This window comes from Cicer arietinum, chromosome 8 (assembly GCF_000331145.2).
Source record: "Cicer arietinum cultivar CDC Frontier isolate Library 1 chromosome 8, Cicar.CDCFrontier_v2.0, whole genome shotgun sequence".
In the NCBI taxonomy this organism is placed as follows: domain Eukaryota; kingdom Viridiplantae; phylum Streptophyta; class Magnoliopsida; order Fabales; family Fabaceae; genus Cicer; species Cicer arietinum.
In genome coordinates, this window is record NC_021167.2 from 27,264,035 (window position 1) to 27,281,402 (window position 17,368).

At 29.8% G+C, this 17,368-nt stretch overlaps 1 protein-coding gene across 1 annotated transcript; it reads left to right on the plus strand.

Moving 5' to 3' along the window:
* The first annotated feature begins 7,524 nt into the window (after positions 1-7,524).
* On the plus strand, positions 7,525-13,135 carry LOC101488942 (kinesin-like protein KIN-13B). Its single transcript, XM_004512916.4, has 12 exons — positions 7,525-8,122; positions 8,215-8,319; positions 9,020-9,163; positions 9,294-9,395; positions 9,948-10,025; positions 10,112-10,193; positions 10,744-10,903; positions 10,978-11,280; positions 11,517-11,735; positions 11,822-12,302; positions 12,380-12,445; positions 12,529-13,135. The coding sequence occupies exons 1-12, from the start codon at positions 7,997-7,999 to the stop codon at positions 12,703-12,705; spliced, it is 2,043 nt and encodes a 680-aa protein (XP_004512973.1). The 5' UTR covers positions 7,525-7,996; the 3' UTR covers positions 12,706-13,135.
* The last annotated feature ends 4,233 nt before the right edge of the window (positions 13,136-17,368 follow it).

Genomic DNA, 17,368 nt, shown 5'->3' on the forward strand with positions numbered 1-17,368 from the left:
TCGCTAAGAGAGTCGGAGGTTCCTAGTTCATCAAATTGTAGGGGTTTATTATTTTCAGATGGACTTACTTCAGAATCTGTGACAGTTTCTTCTTCAGAAGTTTCCAAAAGTATTGCCTCTATTTTTTGAATTATTTGTTCATCGATTTTTAATTCATGGAGTTTTTTATTTCTCTTGCAATATCTTGAGATGTGTACTGTTTGGCCACACTTATAACAAGTTATTTGTTTTGAAGTTTGAGGTTCAAACTTCTTTTGGAAAGGTTTTTTTCGTAAAAATTAGGTTTTCTTTGATTGTAAGAATTTTGGGGCCTAGATTTTTTTATAGAACTCAAGTCTGCCTGGTTTGGTGAAAGATTTTGTGCGAGGTTTTCTATAAGGTTTTGAACAAGATCCTTCACAGTCTTTCGAAATATTTGTCATGGGTATTTCAAATTGTTTACAAAAAGAACCTAGTTCTTGTCTAGTTCTTTTCATTTCCCATTTTAAATGTTTTTGGAGTTTTAAATCTTGACAGATTTTCAAACCTTCCTTTTGAGTAAAGCTAACCAATTCCCCATAAGTTAAATGGTTATATGGGATTTGGTTTACCCCATAGACTTTGATTTTGTTTCTAACCTTTTCTCCTAAAAGGGTTGGGAGTCCTACAAGGAATTTCTCCTTCCAGAAATGTTGGTTTGAGTTTTCTCTTAGCATAACTCTGGTAAGGAAAATATTTTTGTAATATTGGAACTTAAAAAGTTTTTTGCATCTAAGGTTAGATAAGAGTTCTGCATTTTTATCTTTTAAGTGTGATGGATCACCTATGAAGTGCAAGCTAATTGTGTGTATTAGTGTTGCAACTGCATCAGATATTGGGTTTCCTATTTCGTCGAGGATAGGAATTCCTTCCTATGTGGTTTTAATTGCGTTCAAAATTTCTAGGTGTTGAGAGGGTGTGAGATGGTAATCCCACCATCCTTTGAGTTAGCCTGAGAATCCTGCTATTAGTAGTTCAGCTATGGCTTTGTCATGTGTGTCGGCTTGGGTTTTGTAAGCATTTGATGCCATTGTCATTTGTTGGAGGAGACTTAGGATGTTGTATTCGGACATACCATCTATGTTCCATTCATATACAATATTGGCATTGAATTTGGATTGAGATAGGACATTAGATTTATTTTCAATACCTAAGTATGGGGTTGTGACCATGGTTAAAGGTTGACCCTTCTGCCATTGAAGTTTGCACAGGTTTTGTGATTCGTGTTCGGTTTCGGAAACTTGGTCTAAAGTCGTAACTGTTTTGTCAAAGGTATCTTTAGCTACCATTGGTGTGGAAGTAGAATAATGTTCTATCCTACTGAGTTGTTCATGTAGGGCTTAGGTGAATTCTGATCTGCCTTCCCTAAACAGTTTTTGGCTTGTTTTTGAGATTTGAAATGGTTTAAAAACTGAGTTTTTTAGTTTTGAATCAGTTGTCTCAATCGGAGGGACAATGGAATTCTGTTGATGTTCCTCTATCTTAGTTAATTGTTTCGCAATTGTACTAAGATGGACATTTGTAAAATTATTTTGTTGAAGGATATTTTGAATATCTTTTTCCGAACTATCACTTGGGATTTTGAAAGGGGCAGCTTCTACTTGTTTTTCAAGGTGTGTTATTATGATTTGTCTTAAAGGTGGGTGTTCAGACTGAATTTTTTGTCCAGTTGCCAAATCCCATTCTGCAATTTTATTTCTGGTTGTTATGGGATTAACATAACTTAGGTTTTGTTTGAAAGGGTAAAAAATTTGATTTTTTTTTTTTTTTGCATATATTTCAAACCATTCAAAGAATAGAATATGAGTCTTGTTTTGTAAAATGAACTTGTAAAATTCATTCTGAATATCTTGTCTTTGTTTTAGAAAGTTTTTGAAGAACCATGTTCTTTTTTCTGTATTTTTGGAAGCATAAAAATCGTTATGGAGGAAAGTTTTATCAACTTCAAACTCTTTTTCTATGACATTTAATTCATGAACAACATTTTCAGTTGTAGCAGAAAAAGACGGCGAAGTAGGTGGAGAAATGTTTTGTTGCTCCTCATTAGTGTTTTGAGGTGTTGTGTAAATTTGATGAGGTATATTTGTGGAATAGTCAAAATTTTGAAAGGAAGCACTTGGTATGCTGGAACATGAGAAACGTGGATTTGTAAAGTTTTCTAATTTTTGAGGCAATTGTATGATTGGAGGTGGTCTGGAGGAACTAGCATCAGAATACCTGGCACTAGAAGTTCTTGAAAAACTTAGTTTTACCCTACCGTCATTGTATTGTATGACTTCTTTAAGATTGTTGTTTGGTTTTGATTGTTCAAGAGGTTGTGGTCTAACAGCTCCTTCTAGAATCCATTCTTCAGGAAGATCAATATCTTTCCAAAGGATGGTTTTTGGAATAACAGTGTTGGCTTTTGTTAGATCAGTTTGTAAAAATAGTGTTTCGCTCTTTTTGTTTTCAATATTTTTTGTTGCCGTAAACGCTGAAAACATTGCTTTGTAATGGACCCTGTAAATAATAGCTACATGAATAGATCCTTCTATCATTTTGTAATTATAAGTTTTGATTTGTAACATGAGAGAATTTGCGATGTTTGGGTCTTTTAAAGACAAAGAAAAATTTGGATAACATCCAAACCAAATTGGTCCTTGACATAGACTAGATTCAACTGTACTTATAATTGAATCTTGAAAGTTCAAAAATCTTGCATCCCGTAGGACACATAGGATTGAAGTGTTTAATCCTTCCATTGTTAGAGGTTTTATACCAACTTGAACAAGACCTATATGTATGAAATTATAGTTCCTGTCAGCGTGTTTTTTGAGCGTTTTTGAAGAAAGAAGATTTATTGTTTCAAAGGGGTTAGAAAGAGTAACATCACGTTCCTCCGTTTTGATAACATAATTGGTTTTTAATAGATTTTTGAAAAGACTAGATACATAGACCTCATCTTTTTTGATTTTTGGGATTTGCCAATTGTTTATAGATTGTTGGAAGTCTTCAATAGTGATTTCTTCACTATTAATAGGTTCCCTTTTTTCTGGGAAGTTTTGGGTAGAAGGATTGGAGAAAGAAGAAGTTCTACAAAAGAGATTATCCATATTTAAAATTTTTCCTTTTTATTTTGAAGAAACTTTCAAGGATTCACTGCCCTTAAACGCCTGTACGTCGGCTTAAACACGAGACTTACAACCCAGAAACTATTATTCTTCAAGATAAACTTTCAAGATTTTAAATATTTATAACCAATTATATATATATATATATATATATTTAATGTTTTTGATTTGCATGAATTTTTTTTTAAAATTTTCAAAATAACGGATTCTTAAAACATCCATATCAATATCATATAAAGCACTACTATTTATCACGAAAAGTTAGGAGCAAGAAATATACAAAAATCCTTTCACGATGATTTCAACGATGATTGTTTTTTTTTTTTGGAACAATAGGATCAATGGGTTTTCCCCATGTATCATCTCTAATAATTATTATAAAGTATTAATATGTGAATTTAAAAATTGTTGTAGTTTTAGAAAATTATAATATATTGAATAGCTTTCAAACTCTATAAATACTAAATTTCCACTAATATATATGAGTTTGTTTTCATCACTAAGTTTTACTAAATTTCCACTAATATTATATACATTTTTCAACTTTCTCTTTCTATCCATTTCAATAGTTCTAACATAAATTGTCGTTTTAGAATTGTGTCGTAGTCCCATTTAAAGAAGTGTTGTAATCTAATTTAGTCGGAAAAAATAAAACTACTAAAATTGATTGAACTTTTTATTTTTATTTTTATTTATGTTGTAATCATTTAATTTATATATATTTATAATAAAGGGGACATAGAGATTTGGTGTACCTTATTTTTCTACAAAAATACTCACATTTTTTTCTAACTTCTCCCATAATAGTAATTACCATTGTAAAAAAAAAAAGATAAAAGAGAAAAGTAAAATAAATGTTAGATGGATAAAATAGCTTCCATCAATTTTGCTTGAACCATGTGAAAATGCACATTCTTATTGAGACAAAAATCTCTTAGAATTCAGGTAACTCCTCTCAATAAAAATTGAGGTTACAAAACAATAGAGAAACCACATTGCTATACCCAGAATAAAACCACTTGAATGTCATTATCTTGTTTTATAAAAAAATATTTAAAAAGATACAATTAATATTATAATTAAGTAAGCTATAATCACTTGTAGCCAAAATAATCCATACTTAAGACCCAAAATGTTTTTTTGGCAAAGCAACTTCTAGAAGTTCATAAGCACTAATTGACTGATCATATTATAAGTAAACTATTCTTCAATTTCCCTTATCTGAACAACACAATTAATATTTAATATTTTACCATTGCAGTGTTTCAGATTTCATAGGCGGAATCTTAATGGGCATAACCTGCTAGCTGGTTTAAAAAAAAATGAGAGTCAAGACATCATATATATATATATATATATATATATATATATATATGTGTGTGTGAGAGAGAGAGAGAGAGTGACTAAACAATAATGAATTCTTAAAAATAGAAATTGATAAATAATTCAAATATTGTGAAACTTAATGAAAAAACATGATAAACTTGCCTCAATTTGATTAGGTTTCTGTTGGTTTCACTTTCAGTATTCTTATCTAATAAAGTTAATAAATCAAACATAATTAACAATGAATATCTTGTTGCAATAACATAATAAAACATAAAAGGAAAACTAATTGCATCTTCACAAGGTTCTAAACCGGGGTAAATGAAGGTTTTTGTAATTTTTTATTTATTATAATTATTATTCTTTTTCTATATGTTTTGAGAAAAAAATATAGTATACAACCCACTTAAATTAGAAACTTATATCCCATACCCAATATTTTATACAACCACCATTTATACCCCTATTTTTTTTAAATAAAAAATTATTAACAATTGAAAATTTTGATAAAAGATTTTCGGAAGACCGCCAATTTAAACTCACTTCTTAATAAAAATTTATTTCAAAAAATTTAAAATTAAATTTTTTGAAACACAAATATAATTCAAAAAATTCAATTTTAAACTTTTCAAAACACATTTAGAATGTTGTAAAAAGTAGAAGAATATTTCATTTAAAAAAAAAAGGGGTAAACTTGAATATTTAGAAGATTTGTTAGTTCAAGCAGTCGCGGATCTTGCAAAAAATATTGGGGGAGACGAGGAGCGACAAATATTAACTAAAATATTATAATTGAAATTCATAAAAGTCATATAGTTTTTTTGTAAGTTTCACACGATTCATACATAGTCGACAAGTTGAAAAAGTTAGAATTTTAATTCTCCCAAGTTTTATAATTTTCACAAATCACACAATTCACACAAGTTTTTAAAACATCATACAATTCAATCAAATAAAATATATCCACTTTAGGATTTTTTTTTTTATCTATATATAGAGTTTGTTGTATTAATTTTATTATATTTTATCTCTTCAAATGCATAATTTCTAATATGATTAGCGACTTGGATTGTAGTTTAAGAACAATTGAATAATCTCTCTATATTGAGGTAAATATATGAAAATTATTATTGAGAAGAAGCATTGAGGTTTATTTTTTATTATATTTATAGAGAAAAATTATTTAAATAGAAAAAGAGATAAAAATAAATACAAATGTATGTTTTTGTCCAGATGTTTTTATCTACAAGCACACATGGCAATTCTATAGTCCATATTTTGGTCAAAAGAAGACATGGTTTAATGTTTGTTTTATTATGTCATCAAGGCCTTGGAGATGAAATTCAGGAGAATATCAATATTAAAGTATTAATAATAGATATTAGATTTATGTCAAAATTTATAGGGATGATTGATATGATATAATATTGTGATAAGGTAGTTAAGTTCATTTTAGTAATATGTGTTGAAATATATAATTTTTGTATGCCATCAATATTGACATTTTTGTAATTGTAAGTATTTTGGTGTTTTTTTAATGATTGTTAATGTGTGTGATCTATATAAAAAAATCTTAAAAACATTCTTCAATCTTTCCTCTTAACCGACTCTAATTTTTTGAGAGATAACTCCGCGTTATTTTAAGTTTATCTTCTTTATTCTCGTGAAAAAAGTGATTTAGGGTCATTTTTTTACCTCAAATCACTCATATACTTCTTTTTCATTTGTTTTACTCTAAATAAATGGTTTTCACATAAACTAGGTTTTTCTTTCGTGAATTTTCGTTTTGGTGCGATGTTTGTTTGATTTTTCGTCTTATTGCAGTGTTTGTTTAATTTTTAGACTGGCATATCGATCAATTATTGATTCAACTAATGACTAGATCGTCAACGTTGCAGATCCAGAGACATGGATATTCCGATCACTTTAATTTTGTCACATTATTTACAATCATTTTATGCTATTAATTTAGATGTTGTGAGTATGTTTACATACTCATTTTTTTTATTTTAATGATGTCAAATTTATGTTTGTATATGATGTACTCTATTGATTTAAATGAATGAATATTTTTTTCTTTTTTTCAAAAAAAAAATGTACGGTCCATACTTTAGATTCATGAAGTATAAAACTTTGTTTTACATGATGTATGAACGTTTTTTTTATGTTGACTTCCGCAATGGCTAACAGTTTGTTGTATGAAGGAACATATGTTGGAGAGGTGAATGTTTTGAGACAGTGATATTGTGAAGGAAATGGAGTACATAGAAATATTGATCAGAGCATGTGGTATGTTTTTGTTTGAATTTGTTAGAGAATGACGTTGGGGACATAAACATGGTTAGCTAGACAAAGAGTAATAGGAAGTAGTAGATCTAGTTTTAGTACACCCAGTGTCCGAACAACAATGATCTTCCTCAACTAATAGATGGGGACCAACCTTTTAATAAGCCTCAATTAATACATGAGGCCCAAAATAAATTATAATGTTTATGACTTGCCAACATTTTTTCAAACAGAAAATTGAAAAACCGTCTAATATTGTAAAAGTTTATAAAAATAAATTATCTATGTGAAAAAAAGGTTGAATATTACAATAAAATAAAAGTAAAAAATATAGTATATATAATTTTTGTGTATCTATATAATATTTAATCTATATTTAATATAAAATGTTAATTAATTAAATTAAATAAATAATTAATTTAAATCACGACAAAATATAATTAAATCAACTATATGATTGATTATAATTTTTAACATAATTTTATTCAATCAAATTCATCATATTTTTATAATTAATTAACTAGCAGTATGTGCAAAAAAGGATGAATGTTCAATAAGTATCTTTTATTCATTATTCTTCGTTCAAATAATGTACTTCCCCTAGTCTTATTAAGAAAAAATATGATGAATAAAATTTGATATATTTATTGTAAAATTTGAATAAAGTATATATATTTTATATTTTTTTTTGAGTGGGTCCACGCTCTCATCACGACTCACGAGTACGTGAATCCAAGCCTTTTGAGTTTCAATTTTGAGTGTGTTGACTATACACCTAACGTGACATGCCTAGTGCTATGAGTCTACGACCGCTTCAAAGTTCAGAGATACGAGCGCGTTTTCACGCGCCTAAATACAGAGCGTCCCTAAAATATTCAAAATTCTCAAATGGGATTAACGTCAAAAAATCGCAAAGCCGCGGAATATTAGTTTACTTCCATTATTTGAAAATTTACTAAGCCTAACACACGCGCTTCTCCTCTGCCACACCGCTAGTTAATCACACGCGCTTCCGCTCTGCTTCACTTTCCATCTAGATAGAACACTTCTTTTCCTTTTGAAGTTTTCAAACTCAAATTTTCTATCACTTTCTCTCGTTCTTCCACTATTTTTTCCCGAGAAAATTTTTTGAACAAAAGAAAAAAAAAGTAGAAGAATCTCCGTTCAAATTCATCCGTCTTCGTCTCTAATTTTCGTCTTATGCTTGTGCATAATCGTTGCTGGAACTTGAAATTCATTGAAAATTTTCGTTGTGGATGAGTGTGATTGAAAGATCGATGCCGCGATCCAATTCGGGAAATCATCACCGTCAGAGCTCTGATAATTTTATCCTCGACGCAAATTATCACGGAAGATTGTTTCATCCTTCAGCTTTTGCGCAGGTGAGGTTTTCGTTTAATTCGTTGTGTGAAAAATTCACAAGCTGAATCTTCTTCGGTGTGATTGTGTTTACTGATTGAACCGTTTTCTGCAGGAGTTTGGACTTCGATCTTCGAGCTTGAGGAAGAACGACGACGATCGTTTGTTCACCAGTGGCTTGCTTGACTTGCATTCATTCGATACTGAGCTTTTACCTGAGGTTTGGTGTGTGTTTGGATTTATAATATCTGGAGCGACACTTCTGATCGAATTACTTTCAATGAATTTATTTCATTATCCATGCTTCATAGTTTACTCCGCAATGAAAAATAAACAAAAATGGTATAAGAAAAGTTGATGTATATGGTTACAAATTATGACTACATACATTAAATCTTTAGATACTTTGTTTGTTTATATTTTATTACATAGTACTATAATCAAATAGAGCTTTTAGCTGAAAAGCTGTGAAAATTAAGATAAAAGCCTACTATATTAATAATTCCATTCAGGTTGAATTAATTTGAGCTGCTTGAGTAATCATAATGTTTATTTGTTGCATAATTAGTTGGGTGAATTGCGGATGATAATTGCAAGTTTGTTAGGTTTTTGGTTTTTAAAATGATGAATTGTATAAACATGCAAATGGGTAGTAATTTTAATTTGATTCTCAATAGTTGTCTGATTTTCACAATGGATATTTAGTGAGTCATACTGTTTATTGACAAAATTTTGATGACTAATTGGTCATCATATTTACCAGTTTTCCGGGTTTTTGGTTTTTACCATGATGATTCATATGAACATGCAAGTGACTGGACACTGGAGTTGTAATTTGATTCTCAATAGATGTGTGATGTTGATAATGAATTAGTCATCAAAATTTGACTCAATAGATGTGTGATGAGTGATAATTTCAGGGACAATACTTTGATGACTCTGAGCCGATTTTCCCTGGGAACAAACTCGCGCCAAGTTCTCGAGGCTTGACTGAGAGCAATGTCCTTAAAAGTATCTCAGCAGATAAAGAGAGAGCAAACAATGTTGCTAAGATTAAAGTTGCGGTATGCTTTTTACCATATGTTTCCTTTTAATGCCTTGTTTTATTATTATTGATGAACAAGGGCCTTTACTTTAGTTCCTTTGGCATTTACGTTTTGTTTTGGCTAAGAATGCTGCTTACTGTTGTTGCAGGTTAGGAAGAGACCACAAAATAAGAAGGAAATAGCAAAGAAAGAGGAAGATATTATTACCATAGACTCAAATTCTCTCACAGTTCACGAAAGAAAACTCAAGGTGATTAAGTGATAGGTTGTCTTAAAATGTACGCTTTCATGATGTGAACTCTGAATTGAATGTGTTAAATATACTTAATGAAGCCCAACATAACTAGTACTTTATACTGCTTCGTGCAGTTAGCAAGCAATTCTTTGACATACAACCTACTTAGTACTTTTCACCAATTGACTCTGAAATTAACCAAACTGCTGAACGCAACATAATACTCTCCTTTTGCTTTTGATTTTGGCACTTAAAAAATTTCAAATTCAAACTTCCATCAGTTCCATGTATGTAGGACCTGCTTGATTTGTGAAAACATTTTTCATTTTCATCTCGTGTTTTGACTACTAGGAAACAAAGTGATCTGATCTGTGTTTAATTAAATCAAACTCAACTATACATTACAGTTACAGTTAAAGAGACCATTTCAAACTAAGGTTAACATTTTTCTAATTAATGTTGAATACATATACATATAGTTTACAACTAAAATATTCTTACTGTACTTTGATGTATGGATGTTTTACTTTTTTCTTGATTGTGTTTCCACTTCACCTATGTCTGCAGGTTGACTTGACAGAATATGTTGAGAAACATGAGTTCTTTTTTGATGCTGTGCTGGATGAAGATGTTTCAAATGATGAAGTGAGTATTTAACTAGTGGCAGTACTTGTAACCACATTGACTAATAGTTCAATGGTTTCAGTAGAATGGTTACTTTTTTTTACCAGGTGTACGCTGAGACTGTGGAGCCCATAGTTCCATTGATATTCCAACGAACAAAAGCAACTTGCTTTGCATATGGCCAAACTGGTAAGTATTCTTTTATTGTTAATTGAGAAGTGTAAGATTGATTACCTATTCACATTATTTTTAGGATAAAAACATCAAATGTTTCTTGAATATTTTGAAATAATTTTGCTTTACAAATAACATATAACGTATGAACAAAAATCAAGATAACTATTGATGTAAATCCTTTGAATAGCGGGCTACCGATCACTCCGCTCTGCTACGCCGCCGCTATAGCTCACTATTAACTACCGAGATTTACTATTGTAAATATCTTGATATGTGTCATGTGTCAAAATGATGTAAAAAGGTTGGGGAAATGCAACTGTTCATGAACTTTGTTTTTTATGAAGAGTATATACTTAATTTCGTCAAGGTGTACCCCTCTTGTTATCCTTATTGCGTTCTATATTTTTTTCCAACTTTCATATATATATATATATATTGAGAATAAGTTTTTCTCTGTTTTATCGGGAAATATATATTGTAGTTTGGTAAACATTGGCGTACTATTTAGTTTGATTTTCACCTCCCTTTGAAATTGTATTGATATGAAATTATTGTACTTTAGGGAGTGGGAAGACGTATACTATGCAACCATTGCCCCTCAAAGCATCCCAAGATATTTTAAGATTAATGCACCACACATACCAGAGCCAAGGTTTCCAATTATACGTTAGTTTTTTCGAAATATATGGGGGGAAACTGTTTGATCTCCTCAATGATAGAAAGTAAGTCATATCAATTTGTGGGATTGAAAAAGTATTTCTTTCGGGGTATTTGTTTATTGGTTATGGTTTTGCAGAAAACTTTGCATGAGGGAGGATGGTAAACAACAGGTTTGCATTGTTGGCTTGCAAGAATACAGAGTATCTAAAGTTGAAACAATCAAGGAATTTATTGAGAAAGGAAGTGCTACTAGAAGTACTGGTACAACTGGTGCAAACGAAGAATCCTCTCGATCACATGCTATACTTCAACTTTGTATCAAGAGATCAGCTGATGGGACTGAATCAAAGCCTGCCCGAGTTATTGGTAAACTATCTTTCATAGATTTGGCTGGAAGCGAACGTGGTGCAGATACTACAGATAATGATAAGCAGACTAGGTGGGACTTAATTAATCAAATTTAAGAATTCTTAATAGTTATTTCACTAGCTTTTATATTTTGTTATCTGGTCTTTCATTTGAGCAACTTGAAGACCTACCAAATGATGTATTTGTGTATCTTCATTTAGAAGTTGCTATCTTAGATTGCTTGCCTATTTTGTTCAAGTAACTTGATTTTTAACAGTCAGAATGCCTATTTCATTTTCGTAACTTGATTTTTATTTGAAATTCAAGGATTGAAGGTGCCGAAATTAATAAAAGCTTACTTGCACTTAAAGAATGCATTAGAGCCCTAGACAATGACCAAGGACATATCCCTTTCCGAGGAAGTAAATTGACTGAAGTTCTGCGAGACTCTTTTGTCGGTGATTCACGGACTGTAATGATATCTTGCATTTCACCAAGCTCAGGTTCATGTGAGCATACTCTCAACACATTAAGATATGCCGACAGGTATGCAGTTTGAAATTTTTGTTGGTAAGAAAGTGATTAATCTGATGCAAAATAAGTATTCTATTCTAATTCTCAGTATATTTCAGGGTAAAGAGTCTGTCAAAGGGTAACAGCTTCAGAAGGGATTCCTTTTCTTTATCAAACCTTAGAGATTCAACTGTATTGCCAGTTTTACCTCATGATGATAATTTTGAGGATGAAATAGCACATGTTTCTAGCGAGAGAAATCAATTCGGATGGCCTAAACATAGTGGAAGAGAACCCTCACATCCAAGTAACGTGGAGCGTGTTGCAAGTGGTAGGGTCGAGGGAAAGTTGGCACCATCTATGTACTCCAACCAACAAAGGGGTCAAAGAGGTATTCAAAATGAGAGGGCTGAAAAGGAAAATGATTACCTAGTACCAAGACAAGACAGAACAAGAAAAGTGAGCAACAGGGTGGATAACAACCAGTTATCTACTGTGGAAGACAAAAGGAAGATAGGCTCTCATGCCAAAAGTGTAAATCTATCACATGTTGAGAATACTCATTCTGATCCCGATGATGATTTAAATGCTTTGCTGAAGGTATGCTCATATGCTGTAATAATAAACATTTGTGACTATTGAAAGACTGAATGATGTCTGCTTTGCTTGGCATTTAGGATGAGGAAGATCTAGTAACTGCTCACCGTAGACAAGTGGAGGAAACAATAGACATTGTTAAAGAGGTGTGTACAAATTTCGTACATCTTTCTTTGTAGATTTATATAAGCTTTGTTATTTTGTTTAATATTGTGAGTTTTTTATGCAGGAGATGAATTTACTCGTTAAAGCTGACCAACCTGGAAATCAGCTGGATGATTATATTACCAAATTGAATACCATTTTGTCTCAAAAGGCTGCAGGAATATTTCAATTGCAGACGCAGTTGGCTCAATTCCAGAGACGTCTAAATGAGTACAATGTTTTCTTATCTTCTGGTGAATGATTGTGCTTATGAGAAAATTGGTTGATGTGTTGTGTGTGTGAATTCTTTGTGCTCCAGATATTGCTGCTAAGATTTCATTGGCGTGGATTGTTTCTCGTTTGTAAATTACTAGATCACCGGTTTTTAGAGTCCAGAAATAGGAGTCGTCCAATCCTTTGTTTTTACATTTTATTCGTTAGACGAGTCACTATTGCGACTTGAATTAAATTGAACTATATACAAAATGTATGACTGTATGTCCACATACTTGTTTGACATAATATGTGGAGTGTAGATTACATAATCAAATCACCCTGTTGGGTTGTTGTTGCTTGTATTTTGCAACCTTGAATCTTCATATGCCATTTTTCACTTGTGTACTTCCTTGATGCAACTTGATTGTGGCATGGATGTCTTTTCTACTTATACTGTATCATGATTTTTTATTCTAGTGTCCTTTTCTTTTCCTCCCATTTATGATGATTAAAAACTTAGACAGGGACTTGGATTCTATCTAGCTATAGAAGCACAAAGTCAAACAATCTTGGTCACTGAGATTGAGATTCAATTTCAATAACTTTATTTTCACATACACTCTAAACTAGGCCAAGACTAACTCCATAAATGCATGAAATATGTTTTTCCTAGACTAATTGTACAAAGGCTTCACAAAATCTTAAATATTTTGAGTAACAATCAGATAGCATAATTAGCTGGTTCAGTTCAATTCTTAGCTCTTGTATACTGAGAATATTCGGTTTCAAGATAAGAATCCACTTTATCTATCTTATAGGTTTAAATTAACCATTCTTAAATGATTATTATAAATTCTTTCTTTTCATCATTCACTTAAACACTTATTCGAGACTTACTTTATGTGTGACTCATTTATAAAATATAGTACTCACATTAAAAATAATTAGGCTTTTAAAATTCCAACAAGGTACTACTACATCACTGGCAAAATTCAAATTGAGCTTGTAATCCAAGACACTTGTCCCCTGCTTAATAGTGATGGTGTGTCTGTGGCTTTTTTATTAGCTCATCGTGCTTTTGTGGGTTTCAAAACGTATATACTAGACACAAATCACTTGACGTTGCCGTTGTGTCCAAATAATTGGTTACTTTATTATGATAGTTACACATCTCCAATAGAGATTGATGTTCACTGTCTTCCATGTTTTAGTATGTTGTCTCTAAAACATTGGTGATGTGTCATTCTTTGGTTCTAATATTATACCACATAATAACCAATATCATAAGTTGTGGCTCATATTTAATAATAATGTAACAAATAAACTTATCAAATGTGACGCATTCACCTGCCCAATTAAATTTATGCATACATTCATATATAAAGAAGTGGTTGTTATTAAAAGTAGTTTATAAATTTTGTAGTACTTTTTTTTTATTAAAAAAAATTATTCGAAGCTTCAATTCAAAATAGAGAAGAATTTCAGACTCAGTGAACACTTCTTGATAGTACATTTTGTACTATATAACGAAAAACATTAAACCAAGTAATTGCTTTTCTCATGATCTTTGCTAGGGTGGGATACATGTGTATAGCCATCTTTCCTAGTTGCTACATTAAAAGGAAACACATTCCAAATCGAGAGATCTTGATTTGGAGGATATGCACTAGTTGGACCTGTTTTCCATGTTCATGTGCTTTTAATAAAATCAATAGATGTGATATGAATAATATGATTCAGTATCAACTTTATTAGGAAAAAATAGTCATAGAAAGTCAACTTTATCATTCATTTAATGTAGTAAATTTATTTATATGGGCAGACATTTGCTCATCAATCATTTTTTTATAATTTTTTTTTTGAGAATGTTGATCAATATTTTAAAATATTCATTCACAAATAATATTAAATAAGAAAACATAATTTATGGATCATATATTTTTCATTTGCTCGTAATTTTGTTGCTTTGTTCTCACCCGTGCAAAGTTTTGTTGGTTAGTTTTCATGAGAATTGAACTTAATAATATAAAAATATGTTACAATTTGAATTTATATTTTTTGACATCGACCGAAACTCATTAACTCAGTTGAGTTTTAATTGAAACTCATTAATCACTCAAACACAACTATATTGTATCTCTAATTAAGCCAATCTGACCCGATTGAGTTTTAACTGATATTCAAAACATTGTTTTTATTCAAAGCATGATCACTTTAATTTTATCTTTCTATTTTTGTGAGTGTGTAATTTGAGATTCTCAATTATTTATCAAAAAAATATGTATTTTGTGTACTGAGCTAATGATTTCGGTTGAAAAAAAAAAGTATTGCTCCAATTAAAGAACTTACTTGAAATGATAGGGACATATTATTGTATAGCTCCGGACCCTTCTTAATGATTTCATATTTTGTACTTAATTACAAATGTAGATTTAGACAAAAAAACAGAAATAAAATCTTACAAGTCGGCGTGAAATAACCTAATTAAGTCATTACTTAGATTATTGACATGACACCAAGACTTTTTGATACATGCATGACATGGGTTACATATTGATTTTGTTTTAAAGAAAATTGTGTTGATATAGTTTATAGTAGCAAAGTGCATCTATATATCACGCAAAAGTTATGATATTATCCATGATTTTCAATATCATACAAATCAAATTTTTTATTAAAAAAATTGCCTTTGTATTAAATAGTAAAAAAACTCGTATTCAAAGGACACAACTGCAAGATTTGAGTTTGAACTCAAGACATGATATTTAATTTAATAATATCAAAATTTATTAATTGAGTTAGACCTTATGATAAAAAAAAAAACTTTTTTTATTCATTATAGAAAGAAATTTTAATTTCGTAAAACAACCAACTCATTCTATTTTAAAATAGACAAAATACATTATACGGTCCTTTAAGTTACATAAAAATAACATATTAATCATTTATATTTTTTTTCGTAACAAAGACCGTCATTTATCTTCTTTTTAGTGTCAACTTTATGCTTGTAAATGTTTGTACTATTGATCATAAATTCAAAATAGTAAAACAGAAATTTAAAATTCTCCTAATTTTTTTATTAAATTCGTGTAATTCTTAAGAGACTTTTATTGCAATAATCATAAGAACATAAATCATCAATCAAATTTTAGAAAAATAATTAACCAAGAAATAATTTGAGTGAGATAATTGTTAGGGTTCTTGAAATTAAACATAAAGTTCTCTCAATCTATGTCATGAAATCACATGAAAATTTATTATATTGTTCTTTATATGATTGATAACAAAATTCATAGTACCATTTTAAAAAATTTTAACCAAAAATAATTGAAATGATGTTAGGACAAAAAATAGTTCAACGTTGTAATTTTATTAATATAAATGACAAACTTGATAAATAAAAAGTTCAAAGATCAATTTAATATTTTTGTGTAACTTAAAATATTTGGATATATATATGTAAAAAAAAAATTATATTAATTTGTTTAAAATTATTTCAGGTAATCTTATTTGTTGAATCACTCAACCATATGTTGAAAATCTTCCTCTTAGTTGTTTATCAAACTTAGACCCTAAGAAAAATGTGCTACTTAATTTTCTAATAAAACTTAGTAACCGACCAAATAATCAAACACTAATACGCTTCATTACACTCAAAATCATTTTTCCACTATCACTTAACCAACTAATCATGGACTAGAATCTACTTCACTATATGGAGACAATGGAGGTATGTATTCAATCTAGATTTAGCTAGTCCCATCTTTGTGTAAGCAACTAAAATTTATCACAAGTTGGAATTTTTTTAATAATTAAAGTGATTACATGCGACAAATATAATTAAATTTGTCACATATCAAATTGATTTTGATTGTGAAAGGATAATAAATAATTAATGTAATCTGAATTTAAAATTTCAGTTGATTTGGTATCAATTGTCAAAGGTGCACGATTAAGATATGAAATAGAACATGAAATGTAAATGTTTATCCATTTATAAGTTGACAAGTGCTACAAATATGTCATATCTTTGTTGGCCCATGAAGTAAATACTAAGTTGGAATTTGGAAGGTAGCTTCAAGTAAAGGGCAAATGAAATACCAGAAAATCACAAGCAAAAAAGTGATCAAAATATTTAAATGCATGCACGTCAATTGGAGAAAAAGGTCTTCAACTTTCTCTGTACCAACGATGGTACTTAATAAAAAATAATTTTTTAGTCTTTTATAAAAACAAATTGAGATTCATTAAAAAAAAATTCAAAAAATTTCTTATTTAATTTTGTTTTATTTATTTTTGAACTATGATTATGTCACAATCCACAAATCGTATAATGATTTACGTGTATTGTAAAAAAAAAGATATTTAAGTCTTACAATAATTTCTTAAGGACAATTTACTCTCCAATTTTTTCTTTTAAATCTATAAATTTCAAATATTGTTTATTCTTTTTTAATTTCCACATTACCAAAGGCTTCCATGTAGAAATCTTTATCAAATGTTAGGAAATTATTGAAAAATATCTTTTGTCTTCTAATTTCAGCCGATATATTAAAAAAGAAATTAGTTTACATGCTATTAAATAAATTGTAATAGTTTGACATTATAATTTTAAGAAATAGAATTCAAATATCTCTAGTAATAATTTATCTTCCTCTATTTTATTTTTTTTAAATTCAAAAGTTTACAAAATATGATATTAATTGGGC